The 22,430-nt window shown below is 42.0% G+C and overlaps 1 protein-coding gene across 4 annotated transcripts in view; it reads right to left on the bottom strand.

The window, feature by feature from the left end:
- The window catches only part of LMNTD1 (lamin tail domain containing 1), a 92,769-nt gene that overhangs the window by 14,360 nt on the left and 55,979 nt on the right, over positions 1–22,430 (bottom strand). For all 4 annotated transcript variants that reach the window (XM_060194544.1, XM_060194543.1, XM_060194545.1 and 1 more), the window contains exons 4-8: positions 21,952–22,147; positions 16,181–16,367; positions 15,104–15,223; positions 3,385–3,602; positions 2,067–2,238 (exon numbers count right to left, since the gene is read on the bottom strand). In XM_060194544.1, the coding sequence (XP_060050527.1) occupies positions 2,115–2,238; positions 3,385–3,602; positions 15,104–15,223; positions 16,181–16,367; positions 21,952–22,147 (845 nt within the window). In that variant the 3' untranslated portion in view covers positions 2,067–2,114. The remainder of the gene's footprint in view (positions 1–2,066; positions 2,239–3,384; positions 3,603–15,103; positions 15,224–16,180; positions 16,368–21,951; positions 22,148–22,430) is intronic.

The raw sequence follows: 22,430 nt of genomic DNA on the forward strand, positions 1-22,430 counted from the left end.
CCTGAAATGACTGCAGCCTAGAAGCTTTAACCATGAACTGTGAGCTTAGGCTGATAGAGATGCAGAGGCTACACAGGCTCCTGGGCTAAATATGAATATATATGGGTCCACCTGCATGTTAACTGTCAGACTCAGGCAAAAAAAACTAGTAAAGTCATGGGCCCCTTGGAATATACCTAAAATAGACCTACTACCTTTTTTCAAAATGGAGATCTCAAATATCAACTGTAATATTTTTACTTTTAGGTATGATTAATCAACAATTTGTTCTGCTTATATCTTAATTCTTTTTCAGCCACCAGGTTCCAGATGCTACCATGATGCCTACCTGACTTCCCTTGGCAGATGACCCCACCAATATGTCCTGGAAACCTGCCTCTCCAGAGCCTTGTCCCACTAGGGAAAGAGAGAGACAGGCTGGGAGTATGGATTGACCTGTCAACGCCCATGTTTAGCGGGGAAGCAATTACAGAGGCCAGGCCTTCCACCTTTGGTACCCCATAATGATCTTGCTCCCAGAGGGATAAAGTAAAAGAAAACTGTAAACTGGTCCAATCTGTGGAGAACAGTCTGGAGAACTCTCAGAAGGCTAGAAATGGACCTACCCTATGATCCTGCAATTCCTCTCCTAGTGATATACCCTAAGGAACCTAACACACACATCCAAAAAGATCTGTGTACACATACGTTCTTGGCAGCACAATTTGTAATAGCCAAAACCTGGAAGCAACCCAGGTCTCCAACAACAGATGAGTGGCTGAGTAAGTTGTGGTCTACATACACAATGGAATACTACTCAGCTATAAAAAATGGTAACTTCACCATTTTCAGCTGATCTTGGATAGGCCTTGAAAAATTCATGTTAAGCGAAGTAAGTCAGAAACAGAAGGATGAATATGGGATGATCTCATTCTCAGGCAGAAGTTGAAAAAGAATATCTGAAGAGAAAATACAAGCAGAACCTGAACTGGAATTGGCGTATTACACCAAAGTAAAAGACTCTGGGGTGGGTGGGGAGAATACAAGTTCGAGAAGGATTACAGAGGACCTAGTGGGGCTTGTATTGTTATATGGGAAATTGAGAAATATTATGCATGTACAAACTATTGTATTTACTGTCGAATGTAAAACATTAATTCCCCAATAAAGAAATTTAAAAAAAGACTAGGAAAACTATCAAGGGAGGGGGTGGGATAGGGAGCTCTGGTGGTGCGAATTGTGTGGAAATGCACTCCTCTTATCCTATGGTCTTGTCAATATCTCCATTTTATAAATAAAAAAATTAAAAAAGAGAAAACATCATATAGGTATATACTTTGTACCAATTTCAGCAGTTTCATTGCACTATCTGAAATGTAGTCACCGACTTTGGGTTAATAACACCAAATTCAAGAGCTTTACAATTATTATTTTTTTCTTTTCATTTTATTAGATAGGACAGAGAGAAATTGAGAAAGGAGGGGAGACAGAAAAGGAGAGAGAGAGACACCTGCAGACCTGCTTTACTGCTTGTGAAGCGACTCCTCTCTGCAGGTGGGGAGTGGGGGCTGGAATCTGGGTCCTTGCTAATAGTACTATGTGTGCTCAACTGGGTGTGCCACTGCCCAGCCCCTAAAGGGATTTATTTAGACAGGAAGCCTCTGGTTGACTAAGAGTAAATATTTGAGATATTAGAGTGTTTGAAAAACAAGATTTTTTAGAAAAGCATACTCTAACTTGTAGGACCAGTTTTTTCCCTATCAAAAAGCAAGCAAACAAACAACAACAAAGCACATTTGACTAAACTGTACAATTCCACATACTCTGTGCTGGCCATGCTGTAGCAGCAAGTCATTTCACTCAGTGGAGATTTGCTGAGGACAGTAGAGGACATGGCACTAAAGTGAATGCATGCAAGCAGTTTTCTAATACTTAAAAAACCATCATTTCTTCAGGACAATAGTTTTTAATACTTAGCAAATTTTGCCACTTTCCTGTTTTTCATTTGTTCTCAACTCAGACATATACACACATAAACAGACACATATCTCTTTCCTGTCCTCATAGTAAGTATCCCTTCAACTCACTTGGGCTGTTCCAGGCCTCACTGGCCTAGGTCTGGTCTGTTCCAGTGATCACCTTCCCATCTTGGAGGAAGCGTGGGGGTCAATCAGAGAGCAGTAGGGGTGTGCAGGCACAGAAGGACTGCGGCACCATGGGCTTTGACTGGGGAACAGCATGACTGGAACTCCTTTTTCTCTGCAGAAGACAAATTAAGTCCAAATTGAGCCCAAGAGACATTTTTCTGTAGGAGCACTAGAAATAAAAGTTTCATTGACGTGAAAGCTTGTTTCATGACCAGAAGACTTGTGGGCAGCAGTTTTTTTTTTTTTCCACACCAACATATTTTCCTCTAAATGAATACATTCTGCATCTCCATCTACAGCCAGCTCTTAGCTGAGGTGGAAGTCCTGAACAAGGTGAAGACACAGTGGTGGGAACTCCACAGCCTAGTGTCACGCTGCAGCAGTAGTGAGATGTGCACTGCCCAGAAGGGTCTCCAAACCACACAGTGAAGGTCACCCACCTGTACTGTCTTTTGGGTATTCTTATTCCTTATTTCTTTTTTTTTAAATTTTTTAAAAAATTTATTTTATTTTATTTTATTTACCCCCTTTTGTTGCCCTTGTTGTTTTATTGTTGTAGTTATTATTGATGTCGTTGTTGTTGGATAGGACAGAGAGAAATGGAGAGGGGAAGACAGAGAGGGGGAGAGAAAGACAGACACCTGCAGACCTGCTTCACCGCCTGTGAAGGGACCTGCCTGCAGGTGGGGAGCCGGGGGCTCGAACCGGGATCCTGATGCGGTCCTTGAGCTTAGCGCCACCTGCGCTTAACCCACTGCGCTACAGCCCGACTCCCCTTATTCCTTATTTCTTATAAGTATTTTCTAGTCCTATTCAAGATAGAATTTTCTTTTGTAAAATATTTATTTAATTTATTTATTTCCTTTTGTTGCCCTTGTTGTTTTATTGTTGTAGTAGTTGTTGGATAGGACAGAGAGTAATGGAGAGAGGTGGGGAAGACAGAGAGGGGGAGAGAAAGATAGACACCTGTAGACCTGCTTCACCGCTTGTGAAGCGACTCCCCTGCAGGTGGGGAGCCAGGGCTCAAACCGGGATCTTTATGCCGGTCCTTGTGCTTTGTGCCACCTGTGCTTAACCTGCTGTGCTACAGCCCGACTCCCCCATCAAGATAGAATTTTCTTGGTCATTGTTGATCTCTCTCTCTCTCTCTCTCTCTCTCTCTCTCTCTCCTGTGCATCTACTATGTCTTCTGGGTCCTTCTCACCCACTCAGTTATTCTTGGGGGAAGGACTCAAGTGAAAAAAAAATCGCCATTCACCTCTTGAGAGAAGCATGACCTGGTTCTGAGTGATGTCTTGAGTAATTGTCCTTAGAGTGATCTTGGTCATCTTCAAAGGCTGTAGTTGCAGCTGTTGGCCAGGGAAGCATATGCTTTTTGGTTGTTGGACTAACTATTGAGCGTCTGTTAAACTCAATGTCAGTCTCTAATTTCTCCCATGCTTGCTTCCAGTGGATAGGAGTGTACCAGGCGATAGCCTAAAAAGTTGAGGGATTAGTATTAAATACTATTGTTGGTACATTGACATTTTTAGTGCCATAGCCTTATTGTTATAAAACTTCAAAACCAGGGACCAAGCGGTGATGCACGTGGTTAGGTGATCATATTACCATATGCAAGGACCTGAGTTCATACCCCATGCCCACCTGCAAGGGGAAAGCTTCACAAGCAGTGAAGCAAGTCTGCAGGTGTCTCTTTCTCCCTCTCTGTCTCCATTCCCCTTTCAATTTATCTGTATCCTATCAACTTAAATAAAAGATTAAAAGAAAACCCTTCAAAATCAAGCTGGATAGTGGCACTTCACCCACTTGGTGAGCATGAGTGGAACACACAACAAGGACAGAGTAAAATACTCTGATCCTAGTTTCTAATTGGGAAAATTATTACCTGCATAAGCTCAAGGCAGTTTAGTCACTTTCTATCTTGGTCCCTTGTCCTTATGTGTAAAACAGGGAGGGGTAAGGGGGGAATTACTATGTGAGGGTGTGAGGTTTGGTTGATCTGCTGAATTTCCTAACCACAAAGAACCGTGCAGAAGACATGGAAGATGGCCAACAGGCATGTGGAAAGATGTTTAGGATCTCCATCATCGAGGAAATGCAGATGCAAACCAGTGAGATATTACCTCACATCTGTGAGAATGGACGTTACAGAATAGGTAGGAAATACTAAGTGTTGGCAGTGATGTGGGGGAAGGGGACATTTGTGAGCTGCCAGTGGGATTATAAGTTACTGCAATCACTATGAAACATGGCATAGAGAGCTCCCCCCCCAAAGTGTTCAAAATATAAATAGCATCATGGGAGCCTTGGAAAATACCTAAAATAGACTTCATAGCAACTTCCAACATGAATACCCCAAATCTCATCTGCTATACTGTTACTTTTAGGTTTCTGACTATTAAACAATTTGTTCTGCTTTATATTATAATTTGTTAATGCTTTTCAGCCACCAAGTTGCAGATGCTACCATGATGCCAACCTGACTTCCCTGGGCAGAGAACTTCACCAAGGTGTCCTGGTACCTCACCTCTCCAGAGCCCTGCCCCACTAGGGAAAGATAGAGATAGGCTGGGGGTTATGGATTGACCTGTCAATGCTCATGTCCAGTGGAGAAGCAACCACAGAAGCCAGACCCCCCCACCTTCTATATCCTACAAAGAATTTTGGTCCATACCCCCAGAGGGATAAAGAATAGGGAAGCTTCCAATGGAGGTGATGGGATACAGAACTCTGGTGATGGGAATTGTATGGAATTGTATCCCTCTTATCCCACAATCTTGTCAATAATTATTAAATCACTAATAAAATAAAAAGGTTAAAAAAAAAAGGAATAGAAATAGCATTTGATTCAGTATTTCCACTTGTGTGTAGTTATCCAAAGAATGCAAAAACATTAATTCAAAGATAGTATGCACCTAAACGTTTATTGCAGCACTATTTGCAATTAACTACACTGTAATTACAACTCAGCTATACTAAAGAGAAGCCTGGGGACATGTGGTGGGCACACACAGCTGAGTATACACATCACCATTCACCCAGGTTTGAGCCTTGAGTGTTGAAGCAGGTCTGCAGCCCCAACCTACTTCTACCTCTCTTGTCCTCTCTCAAGTTCTCTCTGTCCTATCAAATAAAATAGAAAGAAAAAAAAAAAGCTGCCAGGAATGGCGGATTCATAGTACTAACACCAAACTCCAGCAATAACCCTGGTGGAAAACAAACAAACAAAAATAATAAAAGACAACCTGCTATTGCAGTGTTATAAAACCAATGTTGCCTCAATAAGAGTTTATTAAGAAAGGGAGTTGGGCCCAGTACAGCAGGTTAAGCACACATGGTGCGAAGCATAAGGACCGGCTCGAGCCCCCGGCTCCCCACCTAAGGGGGGTCACTTCACAGGTGGTGAAGCAGTGGATGGAACTTAAAGGCATGTAAATTGAGTCAAACAGCACATTCATTGCTCTATTGCCCCACTACCCCAGTAGTATGCGGATTGCAAGGAAACTACTCAGCAAAACAAAATGCAGGTCTTAGATACAGAGAACAGGTGTGTGGTAACCCTAGAAGGGAAAGGGGTGGGTGTAATGGGTGAAGGGGTCAGCTACATGAAGACAGGCAGTGTGTACACGTGTCAAACAGCTTAATGCTGAAGTCTCAACAGTGTTATAAACCAATGTTACCTCAATAAGAATTTATTAAGAAAGGGGGTTGGGCCCAGCACAGCTGGCTAAGCACACATGGCGCGAAGCACAAGGACCAGCTTGAGCCCCCCGCTCCCTACCTAAGGGGGGTCACTTCACAGGTGATGAAGCGATGAAGCAGGTCTGCAGGTTGCAGGTGTCTATCTTTCTCTCCTCTCTACATTCCTCTCCTCTCTACATTTCTCTTTGTCCTATCCAACAACAATGACATCAACAACAACAATAACTACAACAATAAAACAAGGGCAACAAAAAGGGAAAATAAAAAAAAAGAATTAAGAAAAAGTAGCTGTCTAAAAATATTGTTTTTTTTTTTTGAAAAGTCATGATGTATTTTTCTGTTTCTTTTGTTACCACTAGGGTTACAATTAGGGGCTTGGTGTATTCATGACAAACCCACCACTTCTGGTGGTCTTTTTTCTTATCCACCCCCCTCCCCGCTTGATAGGATAGACAGAAATCGAGAGGGGAGGAGGGAATTAGACAGGGAGAGAGACAGAGACACACCTGCAACACTGCTTCACCACTTGTGAAGCTTTCCCCCTGCAGGTGGGGACCAGGGGCTCGAACCCAGGTTCTTGCTTATGGGAACATGTATGCTTAACCAGGTGCACCACCACCACACAGCCCCCTATTTTTCTGTTTTTCTATGGAAAAATGAGTCATGACTTTTTCAACAACCCAATAGTTGTACTAAGTTAACGTTTTAAAATATTTAAGCCACTCTAGATGCCTATTTACATGTAGACACACGTGCATCTGTGTCTACCTTCCTACCTCTTTGTGGTGTCTGAGACAGAAAAAACAGGCCATCTAACTAGATGTGAAGAGGAATATGTGCTTCCCAAGTGAGAATTCCAGGTGGGGTTGTCAAGGAGACCTGTCACCAATAGCATCAATGGCGCCGCTTCCTGAATATGTGGCATATTAACAATATGCACGTACAGAGATTACGCAGGAAAATCAAGTTTAGAGAAAAAATATTTTTGCTCAACCTGAGAAAATAATCACCAATATATGCCCAACAGTGCACTAGCGATGTGTTTTTAGTTTATAATATCATCAGGCTAGGGCTGTGGCAGAGAGGGGGATGATGACTTTAACAAAAATTCAGTTTCATGGACATTCGTAGGAAAATTCCACATCTGTTTAGATCATCAGTTAGGGTCTCTCTCTCTCTCTCTCTCTCTTTGCCACCACGGTGATCTCTGGGACTCTGTGCCAATGCTATGTATCCACCACTCCCAGTGGCCATATTTTCCCTTTCTATTTTATTGACTAGGACAGAGAAAATTGAGAGGAAGGGGAGACACCTGCAGACCTACTTCACTGCTCCCCCCTTCAAGTGGGGAGCGGGCTCAAATCTGGGTCCTTGTACATGGTAATTAATATATACATTTAATCCAGTGCAGCACTGCCAGCCCACTCAGTTAGGGATTAACAGCTCAGACATTTGTGAAAATGTACATGGGGCTGGGGAAATGGCTTAGGTGGTAGAGCACAGGAGTTGCATGCCTGAGCCTCCTGTGTCAAACCCTGAGGTCACAGATACTTAATTTTCTCTCTCCCGGGAAGCTCTTGACATCTCCTTTGAAATAAATGAGTCTTAAAAAAAAAAAAAAGAAAGAAAGAAAGAAAGAGAGAAAAACTTGTGGATGTTCCTTTTAGTGAAATGTCCTTCAACCCAATCTTAAAAGTTTTCTCCACACAAAAGTCATATTCTATTTTCCCTGCAACACAGGGATTTAAACATACCTGATGGCAATAATTTGGTTCAATAAAATGGTATGGTCTTAATTTCACCTCTGGCATGTTGGACACATGAACTATGAAGGCAATTTTTAGTACAAGAGAAAAATCTTTGGAGTTGGAATATCTGGTTTTAGGGTGTCAGGCAGTAGGTAGCATAGCAGGTTAAGCGCATATGGCGAGAAAAACAAGGACTGGCGTAAGGATCCAGTTTGAGTCCCCGGCTCCCCAGCTGCAGGGGGGGTCGCTTCATAGGAAGTGAAGCAGGTCTGCAGGTGTCTATCTTTCTCTCCCTCTCTGCCTTCCCCCCCCTCTCGATTTCTCTCTGTCTTATCCAACAACAACACCACCAATGGCAAAAATAACAATAAGAACAACAACAAGGGCAATAAAATGGGAAAAATGGCCTCCAGGAGCAATGGATTCATAGTGCAGGCTTCGAGGCCCAGTAATAACCCTGGAGGAAAAAAAAGAAAATCTGGCTTTACATTCATTCTGCCATTTTACTAATTATGTGACCTTGAACAAGCCCTTCAACTTTCCAAGACCTGCTTTCCTCCTTTGTAAAACACTTGAGCAGTACTGACAATGGAATGAGATAATGCACATAGTCACCAGCCCTTCAATGAGTGCTTACAGCATAGCAACCAGCTGTGCCATAGCTGAATCTCTAATGCAAAACAAGGCACTGTGGAAAATGCCAGAAACTGAATAAACATAAAATGTGTGTGTGTGTGTGTGTGTGTGTGTGTAGATAGATGTGTGTGTAGATATATAGATAGATAGGTAGATCAATCGATTGATAGATAGGTGACCTGACTGGTGAAAAAAAATAACCCTGTTTTAAAATCTAGACTATTATTATTAACACTATTATTATTAACCATCAACCTGTTAGTTTTGACTCAGTAATGACATGCTTTATTTTGGGTTTCTTTTATTTAATGACTCACAATGTAATTTCTTTGCTATATCTTTAAAAAAATTCAAGTCCAGAAACAATCTATTCTAATCATTGATAATTATTTCAGATAGAAGACTGAAGGGTCTGTAACTTTCCCCACAATGCGTGGGCTGCTTTCTATATATGAGTAGAACATGTAGAAATCAATGCCAGTTAGCACCAAAAAAGCAAATGACCCCATCCAAAAATGGGCAGAGGATATGAACAAAACATTCACTACAGAGGAGATCCAAAAGGCTAACAAACATATGAAAAACTGCTCTAGGTCACTGATTGTCAGAGAAATACAAATTAAGACAACACTAAGATACCACCTCACTCCTGTAAGAATGGCATACATCGAAAAGGACAGCAGCAAAAAATGCTGGAGAGGATGTGGGAACAGAGGAACCCTTTTACATTGCTGGTGGGAATGCAAATTGGTACAGCCTCTGTGGAGAGCAGTCTGGAAAACTCTCAGAAGGCGAGACATGGACCTTCCATATGATCCAGTAATTCCTCTCCTGGGGTTATACCCCAAGGCCTCCATAACACCCAACCAAAAAGAGGTGTACTCCTATGTTCATAGCAGCACAGTTCATAATAGCTAAAACCTGGAAGCAACCCAGGTGCCCAACAACAGATGAGTGGCTGAGAAAGCTGTGGTATATATACACAATGGAATACTATGCAGCTATTAAGAACAATGAACCCACCTTCTCTGACCCATTTTGGACAGAGCTAGAAGGAATTATGTTAAGTGAGCTAAGTCAGAAAGATAAAGATGAGTATGGGATGATCCCACTCATCAACAGAAGTTGAGTAAGAAGATCTGAAAGGGAAACTAAAAGCAGGACCTGACCAAATTGTAAGTAGGGCATCAAAGTAAAAACCCTGTGGTGAGGGGTAGACATGCAGCTTCCTGGGCCAGTGGGGGGTGGGAGTGGGTGGGAGGGATGGGTCACAGTCTTTTGGTGGTGGGAATGGTGTTTATGTACACTCCTAGCAAAATGTAGACATATAAATCAGTAGTTGATTAATATGAGAGGGGGAAAATCAATTGTATGTCTCAAAGTTTTTCAAAACACAAACTGAATCTTTTTAATATATAGGCTGTGTATTTGATATGCGGACTCTCTCAAAAGCCTAGACCAAGTAGATTAGAAGCATCCAATAGCACAGCTATATACAAGATACTGAATACTGTACAGCAAACCATAACAAAAGGACTTTTCAAAGTTAACCCAATTACCAAATAATGTGATGATAACATTAACTATCCATTATCTTTTTGAACCCTAAGACAGCAGGAACCTCACATCTCCACTATAGAGCCCCTACTTCCCCCAGTCCTGGAACCCTTGGATAGGGCCCACTTTCCCGTATGCGTCTCCCAATCCATACCAAATAATATTGCATCCGCCGATCACAACCTAACCAACGCAACGATTGCCACCTCAACATGCTTCACCTCAGACTGTGTCCAGAGACTTCACGAGTGGAATGACAACCCTTCGGCTTCATTACTCGGGTGAGACCTTTCCTTTTATAGTACACTCTAATTTCATCTCAGGTGGTTCACTTTCTAACAAAGTCCCATAACCTAGATATACACCAGTTTCTGTGAGAGAGAGCTTATGTTCACACGTATCCATAAACTACTGCAAAATATATACCTGAAAGCAGAAGTGCACTAGAGTTTGCAGTGAGTACCCCCCTAACACTTCCTCTCCACTATTCTAAGCTTTGGGTCCATGATTGCTCAACAAATTGTTTGGCTTCGTATGTTAACTCTCTTTTCAATCACCAGGTTCCAGATGCCACCATGATGCTGGCCAGGCTTCCCTGGATTGAAGACCCCACCAATGTGTTCTGGAGCTCAGCTTCCCCAGAGACACACCCTACTAGGGAAAGAGAGAGGCAGACTGGGAGTATGGACCGACCAGTCAACGCCCATGTTCAGCGGGGAAGCAATTACAGAAGCCAGACCTTCTACCTTCTGCAACCCTCAATGACCCTGGGTCCATGCTCCCAGAGGGCTAGAGAATGGGAAAGCTATCAGGGGAGGGGGTAGGTTATAGATATTGGGTGGTGGGAATTGTGTGGAGTTGTACCCCTCCTACCTTATGGTTTTGTTAATTAATCCTTTCTTAAATTAAAAAAAAAAATAAGAAATCAATGCCAGGACTGTGGTGAAGCCATGGGTCTGGCTGTGTTTCTGCATGTCTAGGGGAGGTACAAAGCTGCCTGTTTCCAGGAAAATCTGTCTTACAGTTGTAGGTCTCAAGGCCTGTTATCACTAGAGTGGGAATAAGAAAAAGGGGTGGGAGAGGTGGAGAGAGGTGCAGAGTACATTCCATGATTACAGTCAGGATTCAGGTGACAGAAAGTCACATTTCAAAGTATTTAATGGAAATAGTCTCTATTTGAATTACATAATGCTGGCTGCATTGCCATGAGGTGGGGATCCTAATAGGATGGGACCAGAAAATAAAAGATAGAACTGAAGGCCAAATTTAATAGGTGAATCAGACCATAGGTAAAAGAGGAGAGAGTCTATGGAGTGGCAATTGTATGTGCAAAGGCCCTAGGGCTCAAAGGAGCTCAAGTACTAGACAGAAAGAAATGGAAAAGGACAATAGGGGTAGAGAAGTGAGCACAAAAGAACTCAAGAGGGGTGAGTATGGGAGGAGAAAAGGGGCAGGACACCAGGCTAACTTGGTGGGCTTCCTGACACCCTGCTAACTCAGAGCACAAGACTCCTGTCTGCTCTCAGATCCTTTTTTCTTGATGCAGTATTTCTGCCGTCTGCAGCCAGGCTGCCTTGCTCTTTGTGCACACTCGAACCGGGATCCTTATGCCGGTCCTTGTACTTTGTGCCACCTGTGCCTAACCTGCTGCACTACCACCTGGGTCGCTCTGCACTGTTTTCTACTCTGAGTTTCCTGAGGCAGAACCATGCAACCACTAAACTCTTCTTTCTCTCATTTATTTATTTATTTGTTTATTTATTTTGCCAACAGGGTAATCACTAGGGCTTTGTGCTGGCACTATGAATCCTCTGCTCCCAGCAGACAGAGAGAGAGCAGAGAAGACTGAAAAGGGAGGGAGAGATAGAGAGAGGAAGATGAATACCTGTAGACATGCTTCACTGTTCCTGTACTGTCAAACCCTGCAACCGTGTCCAGTGTGTGCACTGAACTGGGTGTGCTACCACCCAGCACCCCAACTTCTCTTTACCCAATACTAAGCATTGTACTTAGTAGACACTGACTCCATGGGTGTAAATATCTCCTGCATGAATGAGTCAGTTATACTCTTTCACTATTTGAACATCTATTTGTGTTTACCACCAGCCTGCAGAGCTGGTCTCACCCTGTGCGTATAAAGTAGCCCAGATGTCCTAGTAAAGGAACAATCTAAGTATCAAGTTCTGGCTGGTGTCAGGTGAGGAGAGTTTCCTGTAATGTGCACTGAGGAGCCCTGGGCCCAAGTTAATTTTGCTTCACACTTGGATCCTAGGACACTCCACATAGGAAGCAGAAGTCCTGTGCATAGCTGCAGGGTGGGTAAGTGTGGTGAAATGTCTAAAACAAGAATGGATGAACTTGAATCTGGTTTTCCTAGTGATTTCTAATATGGCTGAGTTAGATGACTTTATTTTTCCCTATCTGTGAAAGTTATCAGAAGCATTATAAAATTTAGTTTGAGCTCACCAGAAAATATAAAGGCAAGTTAGTGAAAGCTCAATATTACAGCTAGGTAATGTTCTCCACCTAATGATAACCACTTGTCCTTATAGAAAGACACTAAATGGATTTTATGAAGTAAGCAAGTGTACTTTGCGGGGAGAGCCAACCTAAGTATCACAGATAACACAGCTATAAAGACAATCAGAGGGAAAAAAAGACACTCAGAGAGAAAGATTCTAATCAGCACATAGTGTGAAGGAGTGGTCTATGACAGAGCAGGTTACTCTGACAGTAAGACCAAAGGACAGGTATTTAAGAAATGCTGAAAGAATGGTTCTTAGTTGTCTGGGTCTCTGGTGGGATGATCTCCACGGGAAAGGTAACGGACTGGTTCTTTCTAGAGTAAAGACACCGGGGAGCCCTGCAGCGTGCTCAGAACTCGTTTATTAGCAGGTGGACATGAGTTAAATAGAAAACCAAACAAAGGGAATTATTATTGAAATATGTCAGAAATTATAGGTTTCTTAAAGGTCGGCTTGCCCCTATGGTAGGGGGCTGGTATGACAAGAATTGATGCAGATACATAAAGGTCAAGATAATTAGTCTCCTGATGTAGGCATTTAATTACCCAAAGGTGTTTGAGGGGAGGAGAGGGGTTGAACCAGTTAAGGCAAGATAGAGAGAAGATAAGCAAGGTTTGATGCAAGTTGAGGACATCAAAGGGCACTGCTAAGAGTGTGTGATAAGGTGTGTTCTGTGATTAGAAGGTGACTTTGAGTAAGTGAATCTTAAAGTAGGCGGCCATGTGGCCTGCAGTTAATGGGGGTTTCTGTGGGCCTGAAAGTCAAGAACGAAAGAACTACGTCTGAGTTTCCCCCCTTTTGCTCACCTCGGTTGAGAGAGACTCACCAAGAGGGTATCTTCTCAGACCTCCATCCAAGGATGGGGGTAGTTCTCCCTAAGCTCTATCAGGCTTACACATAGTCCCAACACTTAGTGAATTAAGTAAGGAGGTGACAGACAACCACAAGGGGAGGTTCACTCCTCTGTGGAATAAAGAAAACTGAAACACATGAAGAAGGAAAAGAAAAAAGAGGGAGGAGGGGAGAGGAGGGAAGAGGGGTAGAGGAGGAGGGAGGAAATGAAGAAAGGAAAGGATGGGGAGGAAGCAGACAAAGAAGTAAGGAGGAGGTGGTAGAAGAGGAGAAGGCAGAGGAAGAAGGAAAGGGGGAGGAGGAGAAGGAAGAGAAGGGCAAGGAGGAAAAGGAAAAGGCACCAAACTCTAGGACATTGTGAACTATGGTGAGTGCTGTCACAACAAAGTGCAGGACTCTGGTGGGGGTGCCATGTGATGGTACACTCTTGGGATCTTATGATCTTGTCAATTGCCATTAAAAAAAGAAAAGAAAAAACAAATATAGCCACAGGCTCTTTGGAATATAACTAAAATATGCCTACTAGCTAGCTACAAAATGAAGACCCCCCCCCCCAACTCTTCATCTGCATTACTTCAGCCTTTAGGTTCATGATTAGTCAAAAACTTGTTTGGTTTTATATGCTAACTCTCTTTTCAGCCACCAGGTTCCAGATGCTACCATGATGACAACCAGACTTCCCTGGACAGACAACCCCACCAATGTGTCCTGGAGCTCCAATTCCACAGAACCCCATCCCACTAGAAAGAGAGAGGCTGGGAATATGGATCGACCTGTCAATGCCCATGTTCAGTGGGGAAGCAATTACAGAAGCCAGACCTTCCACCTTTTGCACCCCATAATGACCCTGGGTCCATACTCCCAGAGGGTTAAAGAATAGGGAATCGGGATCAGACGGTAGTGCAGCGGGTTAAGCGCACATGGCGCGAAGTGCAAGGACTGGTGTAAGGATCCCAGTTTGAGCCCCCAGCTCCCCACCTGCAGGGGGTTCACTTCACAGGCAGTGAAGCAGGTCTGCAGGTGTCTATCTTCCTCTCCCCCTTTCTGTCTTCCCCTCCTCTCTTCATTTCTCTCTGTCCTATCCAACAATGACTACATCAATAGCAACAACAGTAATAAATACAACAACGACGACAACAACAGAATAGGGAAGCTATCAAGGGAGGGGATGGGATACGGAGTTCTGGTGGTGGGAAATGTGTGGAGCTGTACCCCTCTTATCCTATGGTTTTGTACGTGTTTCCTTTTTATAAATAAAATAAAATAAAAAATAAAGCCATACTAAATTAAAAGAAAAATAAGTAATATCAAATTTAAAAAGAATGGTTCTAAACAAACAAAAGAAGCCCTTTTTTGTCATAAAGAGATACCCTTAAGCTTGTGCATCCTTGGGTAGAAGTTTAAGCTACTATCAACATCAACATTATACTAAGGAAAAGACAGAGTTAGTAGAATTAGTAGATATTGAGAATAAGTTTCTGTGTTTTCCAATACTCGTTGCTTTATAGTGTGTAAGGTGCAGTCTTCAACTAGACCGTGGGGTTTTTCCCTGGCATCCTAGCCCCTTGATGCAGATGTCTCACCCCATCTGATGCACTCCTCAGACTAACTGCTGCCTTCCCAATACAGCCAGCTCTCAAAAGAGTTCTGAGAAATGTGTAAATAGAAAAGGCCCACACTTTGTACTCTCCTCTCACCCCACTTTTCCAGCTAAACAAATAAAAAAATCTACCTTGGACTCGGAATTTAAGTCACTTCTTAGAAAGATGGGGTATCAAATGTTTTCTTTTTTTATTTTTCAAATTGATTTGCCTGATGCATTTAGATTACTTAATCACAGCTCTGTCCAAGTTTTTGAGGATGCCAAAGTCACTGAGTGACAGGAGAGCAACAGGGGTTGGGGGGAGAGGGAGGCAAGCATGCATTCTTTAGAAACTGCTAAGAACAGGACACTGACTTCACCATTGGGTTTGCACAGGATAGTTGCACAATTCGGACTGGTGCAAAACTTGTCTTGCTCCTTCCAGAGAAAATCTGAAGGTGGGTTATCTCTTCTTTCAGATGCTGCTGCCCACACCTGAAAGAAACCAGCAATGAGGGCTGGGGAAACAGCATAATGGTTCTGCAAAAGACTTTCTTGCATGAGGCTCTGAGGTCTGAGACTAATCTCCAGCAACACCAGCAGCCAGAGCTGGGCAGTAGTCTGGTATTTTTCTCTGTGTATCTCTATCTCGCTCATTAAAAAATAAATCAATAAAATTTAGAAAGAGGGGGAAACAAGCAATTAATGACAAATACCACTGGAGTTAACTTAGTTTTGTGCCAGAAGCCTACTGCAATGTGTCTGTGTGAACAGAGGCAGCTTTAGGGTGGTGTCACCAGTGTGGTGTATAGTGTAAGCTCTATGGCCCCAAACATCTGCTGCACAAGACCTAAGGAAAACACAGGAAGAGGCGGGCTCTCTAGCATCGCTATTTTTTTCCTCTCTAAGCAAATTATGCTTGCTTTTTTTTGATGATGCTTGCTGAAGTTTAGGCAGTTAGGTGTTGCATTTCAATCACGCACAAACAATATCGTACACCAAACTGAAGCTATAGAATTTAATTATGGGTATTAATTTAGAATTCTGGACATATGATAACTTAAAAATATCCTTTCCCCTTCCTCCCATCATCCTTCCTGTCTTTCTATTTTCTCCCTTCCTTCCTTCCTCTTTTCCTTCCTTCCTAAGAGAGATCAGAGCACCACTTTCTGTATAAGTACTGTGCGCTGATTGAGCCACTGGAGCTCCTTGAGCACCACTTTCTGATAGGCAGTGCTTAGGCTAGAAGCCAGAGGTTCATGCACACACATTCTACTGTTGAGTCACCTGCTCAGCCCCTGTAGGTATTAATTTACATCAGAGAGGACAGACTGGCATGATCCACCACTACCCTCAGAAAGTCACACTTTAGAGATGGAGTGATGAAAAGAGGACCATGGGAGTCAGTTTTCTCTTACATTTTAGCCCATAGTTTTGCTATCTTATACTCACTGTGACAGTGGATTTGGCCTGCATTATGATATTGGGAAGGAACTGGTAACAACAAACAGTTTGTCCATCCATTTTTTGCTGGAGAATATGATTTCCAATCTCCAGTTCTTTGTCTAGAGAAGAATTAATGAGCTTCACAAATAGTCCCTTGGCATTTAGTTTAGAGATTCTAATATCTCCAACAGCACTGCAAAACAAGAATTATAGGGTAACTTTAGTTAAGTCTGTTCATAATACTTGTTAAGAACTGAATAATAAATTTGCTTTTGAAGTTCTTAAAGTCTATATTTAATCAGATATATATTTTTTTTGTCTACAGGGTTATCACTGGGGCTCAGTGCTAGCACTATGAATTCACTGCTCCTGGCATCTATTTTTCATTTTTAATGGGTAGGACAGATTGAAATTGAGAGGGGAGGGGAAGAAAGAGAGGAAGAGAGACACAGAGACACCTGCAGCCCTGCTTCACCACTTGCCAAGCTTTCCCCCTGCAGGTGGGGAGGTGGGGGCTCGAACTGTGGGTCTTTATGCTTTGTACTTTATGATTTGTACTATGCTTTTTTGTCTTTATGCTTTGTACTTTATGCTTAACCTCATGTGCCACTGCCCAATCTCCTAAATGGGGAAATTCAATGTGGAAATAGTATGTCTTGCAACATGAAGCAAATGGTTTGATCTCTTAGTTCTGCTTATCTGTGCAAAAATTATTTATTTCACATAAAATATTTAAATCTTCAAAAACTGCTTTAGGTGTCAGAGTAGAAATGCCAAAGGAAAGTGTGACTATCTGTTGGGATATTGGGATGTGGTTGAACATTGGCAGGGCCCACAAACCACTATATTTCCATGCAAGTATTATTTACATATCTCCCACCATGTTATCCCCTCAGGGCATTGCTAATTCCCGCCAGCTAAACTACAGCAACCATGCCTAAGGAAGTTCCCAGAATGCCTTTTTCTTTTCTCCACCTTGTTGCCTAGCCAATTCTGTCCCGACTTGCCACTTCCGGTTTTACCCTGTAAAGCCACTTCTGTTTCTGGTTTCTCTCTCTTCCTCACTCTCTTTTCTCTCCCGAGTCCTGACCTGGAGAAGGGCTGGCTTGCAGAGTGGGAGGCGGCCACTGTGGTTTGACACCACATGGCCTAACCCACTGTGCTCATGCCCAACTTTGGGACCCCATATCAATAAAGAATTGTATTACCACACTGCCACAAGTTCCTGGTCTCCCACCCGTGAAGCTAGCCTGGCAACTATCATTATTTTAATTTTCTATTGCTCATCACAAAACCACTACATGGAACTCTCAGGAAAGTTCAATCATTCAGTTTATTTCTGATAATGTCACTCTGAAGGTGAATAGCAACTACACAGAGTTAAAACTTGGACTGGTGTTGTATTGCATTACAGCAAAGGACAATGGGGAAGGAGGGCAGATGGGGATTGGGGGACAGGGTCTTTAGGGTCCTGCTACTGCATTGATTGACCTAATTTGAGAATGAGAGTGATAGATTTGAGAAATCTGTCTTGATGAGATGAGAACTTGTACCTATGTGCCAGCAACTGTACTGTAAAACATTAACCCCCCAATTAAAATAGAGGAAAAAGAATTCTGCAAAGTAAAGCCATTGTATAAATACTTGACAGTATGCCCCCATTTTATAACATGTGTTGAAAACTTCACAAAGAGCAGGGCTGGACTAAGCATCGACATGAACATTTCAAGGTGTGGATTCACAACCAGTTAGGATGTCACGTTCCTTTGTGGTTTAGGGCAATTATTCTGAAAGCAGAATATATGACTAATCTTACCATTAGTAATAACAGCAACCAACATTTACATCATAATTTCATATCTACAATTCCAAAATCCAAAAAGATCTGCAAAAATAAAAATCTTAAACCAAACCCACAGCTCATTTGAAACAAAATCTGATTGCATTCCTTGAAGCAAGTGGGTGTGCCTGCTCTTTTTACCTGTTTTTCCCTGCCAGGCATTTGAATAAGTTACCTTATTGTTGGCCACTCAGTTTTGTTTCTGTGAGTCACCTGCTCACATTTGTTTCCCCTTTTGTTGCCCTTGTTGTTTTATCATTGTTGTGGTTATTACTGTTGTGATTGATGTCTTTGTTGTTGGATAAGACAGAGAAATTGAGAGAGGACGCGAAGTCAGAGTGAGAGAAAGAACGCTAGACACCTGCAGACCTGCTTCATCACTTGTGAAGCAACCCTCCAGCAGGTGGGGAGCCAGAGGCTCAAACAGGGATCCTTATACTGGTCCTTGTGCTTCCTACCACGTGCGCTTAACCTGCTGTGCTACCGTTCACTCCCCACCTGCTCACATTCTTTGTCTGCCTTTATAGCATTGTTTTACAGTTTTAGAACTGATATATGGTACATGTTACATAACATTTAAATGATTTCTAAAATAAAAAGCATTTTTAAGAATATAACGTTTGGGGGTTTAGAGAATCACAGGTTAAATTTGAAGACAATTTCAGGTTCTGGAGCATGCTTTCTTGAGAGAGGATTTAGATTTACTTTAGCTTCTGGCAGGCACTAAGTTGGAGGGAAATTTACTTTAACCCAAACAGGTTGTGGACAGATCTGACACTAGTCTTTGGTTCCAGTCAGGCTGGTTCATGATGAATACAGCTACACAATGGGGAGGGCACTGTCAGTTACACTGAAAATCCTATTTGTGCTTCTCGACAGGCCCACAATGACAGACTGTATCTACCTCATCTGACAACACTGCCCAAATCAGAGTAACTTCTCGGCCTCTTGACTGCTCCTTTCAAAATGATAATTGTTTAGAGAAAAGCATCTCCAAGTATAAGATTTTCACTCTGAGTGTCTTCTTCTAGAAGAGAAATTTTAAGAATGAGGGATGTAAACATGTCTGAAGGCTCCTGATGGACACTATCAAACTGCCTTCAAAATTATGGTCTCCCTTTATACTCCTCCTCCCCACTGCATTATGGGAGAGTGCCCGTTTGTAGAGGGGCTGTTTTAAGCAATTTGTATACTGACTTCTGATTTGTTCATTAGTGTTTTGGTCCTTACTAAATTGTGGATTTAACATTTTACTCTCCTTTGATATTCCAGGATTTCTTTATGCTGTTCTTATCTTATGATTACTGAATACTCTGAGGAATGTTTTCAGTTTTTGACAGAATACCCTTTTGTTTTGTAGACTTCACTTTTTCTGCCTGGGAAAACAAGCACTAGTTTTGAGTTTACTTTCAAACAGATAAGACCCTAAATAGTTAGGCTATTCCTTTGCTATCATTCCTATAATTGAATATGTATAGTTGTTTTCCAAAATTCTTTCATTATTCAAGTGAACTGTTTATTCATTAATCTTATTTTTTTCATTGTATGCTTATCTTGGAGAAAAAAGTAACATTGTGTCAAAGATAATCATTTCATGTGCTTTCTGTCTGATATAGGACCATAAAGCTACAGGAAAATACTTCACACAATTCATGAAAATTCACAGAGGCATGACTGTAAATCTCCTCTTATACAGCCTGTGCTAAGTACCTTTTTTTTCTTTTCCCTAGGCCTTCCCATTTGCCTATTTTTTGTTTTTATTATTTTTTTTACAAATATTTTACTTTAGTGGGTGGGGAGGCACATAAATACAGAGGAAATAGTGCCCATCTCAGCTCTGGCTCATAGTGGTGCCAAGGTTTGAACCTAGGACTTCAGACCCTTAGGCATGAAAGTGTTTTGTAGAACTATCATGCTGCCATCCCAGCCCCCATTTGTCTTTTTTTTTTTTTTTTTTAGCAAAGTGACTTGAGAGTCTTCTTCTTAATAGTTGTGGTTGGTTAAAATATAGAATAATGTGCCAGCCACCCTGTCAGTAGCATCTGTATGAAGTTGATTTGTAAAGAGACTGAGAGGAAGTGTGGCTGTATCACTTTTTAAAACAGCCACAAGCTGTTGGGTCCTCTTTATACATGCATGTTATTTATTTGCCTCTAGGCTTTTGCTGCTCCCCAGTTTGCTGTGATTATCTTTAAAGTTTAAATTGTTTGTGTACACATCCGCCTAACATTCTCTGTGTATATTGGTATTTGTAGCTGGAAGAGCACTAGTGAGGGAGTATAGTATTTCACTGCTCCTAAGCTTTTTTTAAAAAAAAATTTATTTATTCCGTTTTTGTTTCCCTTTTTTATTATTGTAGTTATTATTGTTTTTGTCATTGTTGGATAGGACAGAAGAGAAATGGGGAGAGGAGGGGAAGACAGAGAGGGGAAAGATAGACACCTGCAGATGTGCTTCACAACCTGTGAAGCGACTTTCCTGAAGGTGGGGAGCTGGAGGCTCTAACTGGGGGCTCAAACTGGGATCCTTACGTAGTCTTTGTGCTTTGCGCCACATGCGCTTAACCCACTGTGCTACTGACCGACTCCCTGCTCCTAAGCTTTTAAAAGACCAATTTGGAAAGATTCAGAGGGCATGAACCACGGCATTGGTACTATAGGCTCAAATTGTTGGTGATGGATTCCTAATGAAATGAAGAGCTAAGTTTATACTCACTACCACCAGCTACTATACCATCCACAGAATGAATGAATGAATACGGCTTATTTCACATCACAAGCCCTTGGTTATATGAATCAAAAAAAGGTTTCCTTTAAGCCTTGCCTTCATCTCTAGCTAACAATATCTTTCAGCCACTCACACCCTTTTATCTACATGTGTTTATTACTAGCAACTGCAACCTGCAGTTCTAGCTGCTGTCCTTGAAATAAAAAAAAAACACAGTTGGGGCTAGGTGGTGGCACACCTGGTTGAGCGTACATGCTACAATGCACAAGGACCCAGGTTCGAGCCCCTGGTCCCCACCTGCAGGGGGAAAGCTTTGTGAGTGGTGAAGCAGTGCTACAGGTGTCTCTATGTCTCTCTCCCTCTCTATCACCCCCTTTCTCTAGATTTCTGGCTGTTTCTATCCAATAAATAAATAAAGATAATAAATTTTTTAAAAAAGAAAATCACAGTTATATACATGTATAAACAAGGTAGCTCTTTTAATTTACCATCAACTTTCTTTTGGTCAATTATCTTTGCCACAGATACTAATAACTGTAAGACTATACCAATGAGTTAAAAATTCACTTCTCCCTTGTTTTTGAACTCAAGAACCTATTAGCAGAAAGAAGTACTAAGTTCATTTACATCACTTGCCAATAATAAAGAGTGCTTCAATAAGTCAGTTGACTTTCTTTTCAAGGATGATGGAATACTATCAATATTTCCTCAGGACTCTTTGAAGAACCAACTTTGGTTTCTTAGAAAGTTATGTTAAGGGAGTCGGGCTGTAGCGCAGCGGGTTAAGCGTAGGTGGCGCAAAGCACAAGGACTGGCATAAGGATCCTGGTTTGAACCCCGGCTCCCCACCTGCAGGGGAGTCGCTTCACAGGCGGTGAAGCAGGTCTGCAGGTGTCTATCTTTCTCTCCTCCTCTCTGTCTTCCCCTCCTCTCTCCATTTCTCTCTGTCCTACCCAACAACGACTACAACAATAAAACAACAAGGGCAACAAAAGGGAATAAATAAATAAAATAAATATTTAAAAAAATTTTAAAAAAGAGATTTATGTTAATTGCTTAGATGTGAAACAGTTTTATTCAGTTTTATTTTATAAATTGCTGAGGATTTTAAGTGAAATGGATCTAACATCAGACTGAATCTTTACTATTTCCAACTGACTTATTGGCACGCCCCAGCAGAACAGAGTAGAGAGTTGAGGCAGATAGATACCTGTATCTAGACTGGCCCACGTCTTCGAGAATCATAGAAAAATGCTTCCAAGTTTTCTCAGCATGGATCGAATTTGTTGATAGGCTCTTTGAAGGACCAAACAGAGTGAGAAAATAATCCTCCCCTTCTCCAATCACAGCTGGCTTCTGATGGAACAACACAGATGGTTTCTTCTGAATTGTGGAATCGACATTTTCTGAAGAAACAAAGAGGAGAGCAACGGAGAAAGAAATGAAAGAGCAAGAGAAGAATCTAGTAACTATCTTGATCCTTTGCTTCTATATTCTTTAGAAGTTGTCACTGAAAACTCAGTGAGAATAATTAGAAACTTTAAACCCAGATCAACAACCTGTTGCCATCTTTACCATGCTTAAGGCTCCAGTGGAGAGGGAAAGATAGAAACAGACTGGGGGTATAGATCAACTTGCCAATGCCTATGCCAAGTGGAGAAGCAATTACAGAAGCCGGAGTTTCCACCT

Source organism: Erinaceus europaeus, chromosome 7, assembly GCF_950295315.1.
Source record: "Erinaceus europaeus chromosome 7, mEriEur2.1, whole genome shotgun sequence".
Taxonomy (NCBI): Eukaryota; Metazoa; Chordata; class Mammalia; order Eulipotyphla; family Erinaceidae; genus Erinaceus; species Erinaceus europaeus.